This window comes from Henckelia pumila, chromosome 2 (assembly GCF_033568475.1).
Source record: "Henckelia pumila isolate YLH828 chromosome 2, ASM3356847v2, whole genome shotgun sequence".
Lineage (NCBI taxonomy): Eukaryota > Viridiplantae > Streptophyta > Magnoliopsida > Lamiales > Gesneriaceae > Henckelia > Henckelia pumila.
In genome coordinates this window covers 175,383,324-175,392,981 of record NC_133121.1, presented here as the reverse complement: position 1 = coordinate 175,392,981, position 9,658 = coordinate 175,383,324, and the positions used below count along the sequence as shown (strand labels likewise).

The 9,658-nt window shown below is 43.3% G+C and overlaps 1 protein-coding gene across 1 annotated transcript; it reads right to left on the bottom strand.

Moving 5' to 3' along the window:
- Positions 1-8,181: 8,181 nt before the first annotated feature.
- LOC140878985 (uncharacterized) lies at positions 8,182-9,024 on the bottom strand. Its single transcript, XM_073282613.1, has 2 exons — positions 8,921-9,024; positions 8,182-8,839 (listed from the first exon to the last, which is right to left on the bottom strand). Exons 1-2 carry the CDS (start codon positions 9,022-9,024, stop codon positions 8,182-8,184), a joined length of 762 nt encoding a protein of 253 aa, XP_073138714.1.
- Positions 9,025-9,658: the final 634 nt, after the last annotated feature.

Here is a 9,658-nt window from a genome sequence, read left to right as displayed (position 1 = left end):
CGTTTATTCTCTGTCGGTTTTGAATTAGAGCGTCGTACGGATTTGTTATGAATATGGAAGTTTATTCGAAAAATGAGATTTTGTGATTTGTAGAATTGGATTGTTTTGGGTTGAATGTTGGTTGATATAAGTTTTTTGGATTGATATTATGCTGTCTGCGTTTCCGGTTTGATCAGATTATAGCCGTTATGCCGTTGGTTTGAGTTTTGGATTGTCTATCGGTTCGAATTGTTTGAGACAAGCCTTCGATTGAGTTGTACGTTAATCTCGAGCCTTATTACTTATTGTACAGATTGATTTGAGGCTAGTGGAGTTGCGGGATTGCAGCTTTGTGAAACTTGGAGATTGTAGCCGGTTTTGGAGCATCAACGTTATTGAAAGAGGTATAAGATGACTTAGATTGGAATGGAACGTGTGACTCGAATCCGACTTAATTCGAGTGTTCCGAAGAATCACATACTTGCATGTTATTTGCTTTTACTTGAATTTAGTTGATTGAGTTATGTTGCATTGCATTCATCTTGAGCCATGAATCCTTGATTTGAGTAGCGGGCAGGACGGCCCTTTTTGATGATAGACGTTTTGGGGATTATATTGTGAGTGGCCTGGGTGTAGCCGTTTCACCTAGTGCTAGCATACTCCTTATAGTCGCACCAAAGTCTAGAGGATGGAGATACGTAGAACCACCTCGATCGGGAGAGTCGGTGAGTCGTTTACGTGATCTCGTCCTCGGGATCCCAAAAGCAAAAGCAGCAACTCTTTTGATTATCCGACTTGATAATCCCAGATTTTAAAGACATGCATTGCATTTATGCATATGAATTGAGTTTTAGATATGCTTGTGGAATTGCATGATTGTTAATTGATTATTTGGAAGTTGATGCATTTTGTTTGGAATGCTTGTCTGTTATTGCATGTTGTCTCTTTTTACTGGGAATATTATTCTCACCGGATTATCCGGCTGTTGTGTTTGTTTGTATGTGTACTTGGCAACAGGTGGGGCAGGACCGAGTCAGAGGCAGCATGGCTAGGTGGTTGAGATGATAGACGTGAGGCCTTGTTGTTTTAGAAGTCGAATATGTAATCGAACTTAGATCATATTCGAACTTGTTTTGTATTGAATAAGCTAGACGAAAGCATGTTCTATTAGTTCGAGATTGTATAACTTTAGAACTACCTTGTATTGGAGTATGCATGTGTATTAACGTTTTGAGTTGCGTTTTAATGCATGATTTTGAGTTTGATGTATCGAATGGCTCTTGGTTGTAGTTGCCAAGCCATTTCTGCTCTATTCTGTTTCTGCTACAGGGGGCGCCCGAGCTGCAGTTTTTAGCAGCCCGAGCGCACCCCAGTCTGAGCAATCCAGCAGCTTTGAAGTTTAGGGCGCGCTCGAGCGGCGGTTTTTGACCGCCCGAGCGCACCCCCTTTAATAAAAAAACAAAACAAAATTTCTTTTACTTTTAGTCTTGGATCTTGTATGCTTAATTGTTGTCTAATCCAAGATTAGTTGTTGAGAACCGAGGTCTCACATTAAGTGGTATCAGAGAGATAAGATTCTTGGACTGAATTTAGAAGTGAGCGGGGTAGATCGAGTCCGCATGAATTGATTCTCGCATGTGATTGAGTTGTTTAAATTGATTTATTTAAATACCATGCAAGCATGCTTTATTGTTGAGAATTATTTGAGTTACATGATTTTGCGATTTGAAATATGAAGCATGAATTATTTGAGATATGAACTGTATTTCACCTGTATCCGGAATTCTGAGAGGTTGCACGGGCACCGAATTGCAGCGATTGAGATATCTTGTGTCCTAACCTTTGATTATCAGATGGGTCCTCGACGAGTTATTAATAGGAATCCACCGCCAGTTATTCCTACAACTGAGCAAGCTAGTATTGAAACGGTTGAGATGGATGCTTCAGCGACGCCTATGGAAACCTTGCTGAAGAGGTTTCAGTCGTTCAATCCGCCGTTGTTGATGGGTTCAGAAAATCCAGTTGACTGTGAGAGTTGGTTGGATGATATCGATCAGTTGTTCGATTCCATCGATTACGCAGATGACCGTCGAATCAGGTTAGTCATTCATCAGCTTCGTGGGGTTGCTAAGAGTTGGTGGATCATGACGAAGAAAGCAATGGAGAATAGAGGTATGGAAGTTACTTGGACTCTTTTCAAATCTGAATTTTATAAGCGGTTTTTCCCTATCTCATACCGTAAGGATAAGGGAGCTGAATTTGCCAATCTGAGGCAATGGAATTTGAATATTGAGGAGTACGTAGCCAAGTTTGATAGTCTGTTGCGTTTTGCACCGCTTATTGCCGGTGATGAGGAAGCTAAAGCCGACCATTTCATTAATGGCTTGAACCCTAACATCTTCACGCTGGTAAACACTGTTAGGCCAGATAATTTTGCGGATGCCATGAATCATGCAAAAGGAGCAGAAGCAGGTTTGTGGAGACAGAGTGGAGGTCAGTTTGTGCCACAGCAACAGCAAGGACAGTTTCAGGCACAACCTTACCAATACCAGAACCAACCATCTCAGTTTCAGAATCAACCACCGAGTTATGAAGGTGGTAGCAGTGGAGGTAATAAGAAGGATTACTATCATCCGAAAGGGAAGCAGTTTAAGAAGCACGAAAACAGTTCTTCGAGCTCTAGTGGTTCGAGGCAGTTTGGATCGGGACAGAGTTCGGGACAGTCAGGCATGTCTTGTGCCAACTGCGGAGGTCGTCACTCCAGTGATCAGTGTAGAGGTATTTTTGGAAGCTGTCATATTTGTAACCAGGCGGGGCATATTGCGAGAATGTGTCCTCAGCGTGTTCCTGAGCAAGCACAGAGTGGAAGTTCTTCGAGACAGTCAGCTCAGCCTCAGAGGCAAGCACCTACTGTCCACTCTTTCCAACCTCAGCAGTAGAATGTGCAGGAAGGGAATCAGTATGGAAGCTAGCCTATCAGACCGCAGGCACAAGTTTTTGCTCTGTTTGAGGATCCGCAGACTCAGGCTGCACCCGATAATGACAGATCAGGTAACGTTCGATATTGAGTTTCCTTTTCTTATTGGACTAATAGATAATGGCGAGCCTCTTACCTTCTTATTGAAGAATCTGTATTTTTTTAACGTGCCTCTGTTAATTGTTGAATCGTTCGAATTGATGAATACTCCAGTAGTGTTGTTAACTTCTGTTAACCGATCTTTCAGAAGAATTAGTTGAGACTATGAATTCTTATCGTTGATTTCTTATCTTTTTGGAATGAGAATGGTGCTGATCTTTCAGAGCTTTTGAGAATCGTATAGCAGATGTTGTGCCGAGCAGTTGTATGCTATTCTTCGATGTCTGAATTTTGTTTGGATTAAGTTGTCTTCCTCGATTTTATGAGCTAGTGATGGAATTTCTGTCGATCAGAGATCTCTTCTTATCAAAAATTTTGGGATGTATTCTTATTCAGAGGAATCACACTCTAGTCTAGACATCGAGACAGCTGAAGACGCTCGAGACTCAATGTCTGAATCTGGACTTTGAGCTCGCAGCGATCTTATTGAATTATAGATCTGTTTTTCTATTGTCTTATGAGGAAATTCACGTGATCTGTTCTAATCTTAAGAGCTGAAGTAGTTGTTTTAGCAGACGGAACTGATTTGGAGGCAGAGAAGGAGATCAGATTTTATGAGATTTCTGACTGGGAATCTTTATCTGAGGAATTGTATGCAACAACAGATGTTTTGAGTTGTTCTTATTTTATCTACTATCTGATTTTGATGGACCGGTTGTTGGAATCTGCTACCTTATTACGTACAGAATGAATTTTAGTCGAGACCAGAGGATCGATATCTTGACAAAAGTCGCCAACTGTCATGATTTACTGAAGTCTGTCTGTTTAGACAGAGACCCTTGATGCACTCGTTCTTATGAGATGGTGTTGTCTGAATTCAACTTTTTCAGTTCGATATCCTCAGAACGACGGACAGCCAGATCAGACGAGTCGAACTTTAGATGTTTTGCTTTGAATTGGAACCAGAGATGATTTGATTGTGACGGAGCTTAGGAATATTGCTAACGAGAATGAGTCGACTTTTGATCGACGGACTTGAAGGAGTATTAGGGAGACAGAGTTCGTTTTGGAACCGTGTTTGATTTCGAGGTCGAAATATTTTCTTAGAGGGGGAGAATTGTAACACCCCGATTTTATCTTAATTGACTTTATTTGAGATAATCGGAGATTCCAGAGTTCAAGAGCCGACTTGATTTTGATCAGGGTCCTTTTTGCAAATTTTGGATTTTTGAGGGACTCAAACGCAAATTTGGACTTAATTAGATATTTATATAGGCTTTGACTTTTCTTTTCATTTCATCTTCCTCCTCCTTCACGCCTCCTCCATTGAAGACGTTTCCCAAGTTCTTTGAGCTTCCAGATTTCTCCCCGAGCTCGATCCGTCCGTTGGAATTTATTTTTGAAGGCAGATTAGCGATCACGGCTGAGAGAGCTTTGTTCTATCGTAAGTTTTTCTACGATCAGGTTCTTTCTAGTTTTTGGATGTTGTTAGAATCGTTCAAGATTCGAGTATGTTGATCTTGACAGAGTTCTGATCGTTTATTCTCTGTCGGTTCTGAATTAGAGCGTCGTACAGATTTGTTATGAATTTTGGAAGTTTATTCGAAAAATGAGATTTTGTGATTTGTAGAATTGGATTGTTTTGGGTTGAATGTTGGTTGATATAAGTTTTTTGGATTGATATTATGCTGTCTGCGTTTCCGGTTTGATCAGATTATAGCCGTTATGCCGTCGGTTTGAGTTTTGGATTGTCTATCGGTTCGAATTGTTTGAGACAAGCCTTCGATTGAGTTGTACGTTAATCTCGAGCCTTATTACTTATTGTACAGATTGATTTGAGGCTAATGGAGTTGCGGGATTGCAGCTTTGTGCAACTTGGAGATTGTAGCCGGTTTTGGAGCATCGACGTTATTGAAAGAGGTATAAGATGATTTAGATTGGAATGGAACGTGTGACTCGAATCCGACTTGATTCGAGTGTTCCGAAGAATCACATACTTGCATGTTATTTGCTTTTACTTGAATTTAGTTGATTGAGTTATGTTGCATTGCATTCATCTTGAGCCATGAATCCTTGATTTGAGTAGCGGGCAGGACGGCCCTTTTTGATGATAGACGTTTTGGGGATTATATTGTGAGTGGCCTGGGTGTAGCCGTTTCACCTAGTGCTAGCATACTCCTTATAGTTGCACCAAAGTCTAGAGGATGGAGATACGTAGCACCACCTCGATCGGGAGAGTCGGTGAGTCGTTTACGTGATCTCGTCCTCGGGATCCCAAAAGCAAAAGCAGCAACTCTTTTGATTATCCGACTTGATAATCCCAAATTTTAAAGACATGCATTGCATTTATGCATATGAATTGAGTTTTAGATATGCTTGTGGAATTGCATGATTGTTAATTGATTATTTGGAAGTTGATGCATTTCGTTTGGAATGCTTGTCTGTTATTGCATGTTGTCTCTTTTTACTGGGAATATTATTCTCACCGGATTATCCGGCTGTTGTCTTTGTTTGTATGTGTACTTGGCAACAGGTGAGGCAGGACCGAGTCAGAGGCAGCATGGCTAGGTGGTTGAGATGATAGACGTGAGGCCTTGTTGTTTTAGAAGTCGAATATGTAATCGAACTTAGATCATATTCGAACTTGTTTTGTATTGAATAAGCTAGACGAAAGCATGTTCTATTAGTTCGAGATTGTATAACTTTAGAACTACCTTGTATTGGAGTATGCATGTGTATTAACATTTTGAGTTGCGTTTTAATGCATGATTTTTAGTTTGATGTATCGAATGACTCTTGGTTGTAGTTTCCAAGCCATTTCTGCTCTGTTCTGTTTCTGCTACAGGGGGCGCCCGAGCTGCAGTTTTTAGCAGCCCGAGCGCACCCCAGTCTGAGCAATCCAGCAGCTTTGAAGTTTAGGGCGCGCTCGAGCGGCGGTTTTTGACCGCCCGAGCGCACCCCCTTTAAAAAAAAAAACAAAACAAAATTTCTTTTACTTTTAGTCTTGGATCTTGTATGCTTAATTGTTGTTTAATCCGAGATTAGTTGTTGAGAACCGAGGTCTCACACAAACTGGCCCCAAGCTCTTTAATTACCTTACTATATTTTATCAATTTCTCCTCTCGGGTACAGAAGGTCCTCTTTACTTGCTGGACAACCAATTGTGAGTCAGAATATATTATAATATGACTTACCCCGACTTCCTGAGCCTGTCGCATCCCAGCTATCACGGCTTCATATTCGGCTTCGTTATTGGAGGCCTGGAAATCCAACCTCATGGCGATTTTGATTTTTCCTGGGTGGGTGAAACCAGGATGACTCCTACGCCACTGCCTTCAACACCACTGGCTCCATCTACAAATATTCTCCATATCTCTTCCTGACCAAAAGTGGCCACCTCTGTCAAGAAATCGGATAAGGTCTGGGCTTTAATGGCCTTACGCAGCTGGTATTCAATGTCATATTCTCCCAACTCTACTGACCATTTTACAAGCCTCCCCGAGGCATCTGGATGAGTCAGGATCCGCCCTAAAAGGCTATTAGTAAGGACAGTTACCGGGTGAGACAAAAAATAAGGTTTCAATTTCCGGGCTGTTATTACCAAAGACAGGGCCATTTTCTCAATCTCCGCAAATCTAACCTCCGCCCCCTTCAAAGCATGACTGACATAGTATACGGGCCTCTGATATGCTCTTTCCTCCTTTATCAAAACGGTGCTGACCGCCCTCTCAGTAGTAGACAGATATACCCACAATCTTTCCCCTGGCTCTGGCTTAACCAGGATAGGCAAGCTAGCTAGATGCTCCTTCAATTCTTGAAATGCTTGCTCGCACTGCTCAGTCCAGCCAAACCTCTGGGCTGTGCGCAACACTTAGAAAAAGGTATAACTACGATGAGCTGACCGAGCGATAAACCGGGTCAGGGCTGTGATTCGCCCAGTCAGCCGCTGTACCTCCTTGATTGATGTGGGTGAAGGATTTTCCTGCAACAACTTTACCTTCTTCGGGTTGACTTCTATCCCTCGTTCAGTCACCATGAACCCCAAAAATTTTCCACTTTTCACCCCGAACATACACTTGGCTGGATTCAACTTAATCCCATACCGCCGAACGGTGGCAAAAGTTTCTTCCAAGTCGGGTATAAAGCAATCTCGGGTCTTAGATTTCACCAATAAATCATCCACATATACCTCCACGTTCCGACCCACCTGCTCCCGGAACACTTTGTCCATCATCCTCTGATACGTAGCCCCTGCATTTTTTAGACCAAATGGCATAACCACGTAACAAAAAGTACCTCCCGATGTGATGAAGCTAACTTTGTCTTGATCTTCCCGGGCTAAACGAATTTGATGATAGCCCTGATATGCATCCATGAAACACAAAAATTCACAACCGGATGTGGAGTCTACCAATTGGTCAATCCGGGGTAAAGGATAACAATCCTTGGGACAGGCTTTATTTAAGTCCCGGAAATCCACACACATCCGCCACTTCCCTGTGGCCTTTGGTACTAGTACTACATTGGACAACGAAGTAGGAAATTGTACCTCCTTGATGTGCCCGGCCTGTAGTAGCTCTTGAACCTGCTCCGCGATCACTTTATCCTTCTCAGCTCCGAAATGTCTTTTCTTTTGTATCACAGGCCGGGATCCAGGGGTGATATTAAGTTTGTGCTCCGCAACATGGGATGAAACTCCTATCAAATCGCCCTGAGCCCAGGCAAATACGTCCTTGTTCCGGATGAGACAGCTTTTCAGTGACTCGGCCAAATTTGTTTCCATGTCCCGGGCAATCCTGAAAAACTTCCCAGACTGCCCGATTACCAGCTCCACCTCTTCATATTCGCCTTTAGACTCCTCCACAGAACAGACTTCTTCTTCCCCCCTGGCCTCCCTCCTTCCCGATCTGTCTGGCCCTTTTGTAATCGACTCTAACTGTCTCGGCATAACATTTTCGGGAAGAAGGTTGATCTCCTCGGACTTCTCCTACCTTATCTTCCACGGGAAATTTAATCTTCTGATGATAAGCTGAGGCCACAGCTCTGAAGGCATTCATAGTCGGTCTCCCCAAGATGACGTTGTAAGAGGAGGGTGCTTCAACCAGCGTGAACTTTGTCATGATCGTCTAATTCACATCTCCAGCTCCAAAGGTTATGGGTAGTAACATTTCCCCTTGAAGCTGTACTGTGTGCCCAGCAAATCCGTATAAGGCAGTTTTTACGGGGCTCAACTCATACCCCTGCAAATCCATCTGCTCGAAGGCGTCCTGAAAAAGGACATTCACCGAGCTTCCTAAGTCTACAAACACCCTTTGTACGTCGTAGTTAGCAATCCGGGACTGTATAAGCAAGGCATCTTTATGTGGCAGGTTCACCCTCTCCAGATCCCGGGGTCCAAACGTGATGACTGGCCCTGCACTCGGCTTCCCTTCCTCCACCCCCAAACTTTCCCTCCGGCTCCAAGACTTTCTGGCTTTGTTTGAATCTCCTTCAGTAGATCCCCCAAAAATCATGTTGATAACCCCTTTAGATGGTCCCTCTCCTGATTTTCTATCCTCTGTGCGAGGACCTGTCTCTTGTTTCCCTCCCTCTCGGGAAACAATGCCAGTTCTGGGGGGAACCAGCGCTTGGGACCCCTGGATCCAAGGCGGACCCCGAGGCCTTTTTTGAACCGGCTTGCCATCCCGGATATAGGGTTGCTGCTGTCTCTGCTGTAGAATTCGGCATTCATTGGTATCATGTGTGCCTTCCTGATGAAAAGCACAATACTTCAAAGATTTGTCCCTAGTGACAGGAGTCTGAGATTCAGCATCTAATTCACATACATGCACAACTCTGTCCTAGATTACTCTATGTGGTGCATACCGGGACAAATGCCCCATGTGGTCCTGACTTTCTCTGCTTTTTCCCTGTTCCCGACCTCCCTCTCTTCGAGTCACCTCCTTCTTTTGCCTCTGGGCCTCCTCCATATTAATGTGTTTCTCGGCCCGAGCCAATAAGTCTTCAAAAGTCCGAGGTGCTTTATTTACTAATGATTTGAAAAATTACCCCTCCCGAAGACTTTGAGTAAAGGCAGTGAACGAATGCTCTGCGGCTAAAGTGTTGCAAGAACACTTGCTTGAAATCTGCAAATGATCGAATGCTCTGCGGCTCCAACTTTTCAAAACATCTTTGGGCAGAATCCACCAAAGTGGTTAAGAAGACTTTGCACTTAATTTTGTCTCCGTAGCAATGTAGCATAGCCACATTCTCAAACCGAGCCAAGTGCTCTTCTGTGTCAGTGCTCCCATCATATTCTCAGATTTTGGCCGACTTATAATGGGATGGCAAGGGCTCCTCTATCACCTCCTGTAAAAAAGGGCAACCCGAAATCTTGACAGACCAGGCCATTTTGGGACCCTCTTCTTCTAACTTTTGTATTTTTTTCCTGAGTTCCTGCAGCTCATCCGCCAAAGAAGGCTGGATTGAGTGCATCCAAGAACTTTCCTCTCCTTTTCCTTCTTTGGTTCGGGCATTAGGGTGCGGATTACCCCGATTCCCCTCTTCCTCCATTGTTATTTCCTTTGATTGTGGTTGCTTTGTAGCTGCTAACGACTTCTGTAT

What these genes read in the sequence shown, in the direction of transcription:
- LOC140878985 (XM_073282613.1), bottom strand. Translation starts at nt 9,024, where the DNA reads ATGGAGGAGGCCCAGAGGCAAAAGAAGGAGGTGACTCGAAGAGAGGGA. An exon ending in CACATGGGGCATTTGTCCCG is followed by an intron (nt 8,840 to 8,920) that starts GTATGCACCACA and finishes TCCTGTCACTAG; the next exon opens with GGACAAATCTTTGAAGTATT.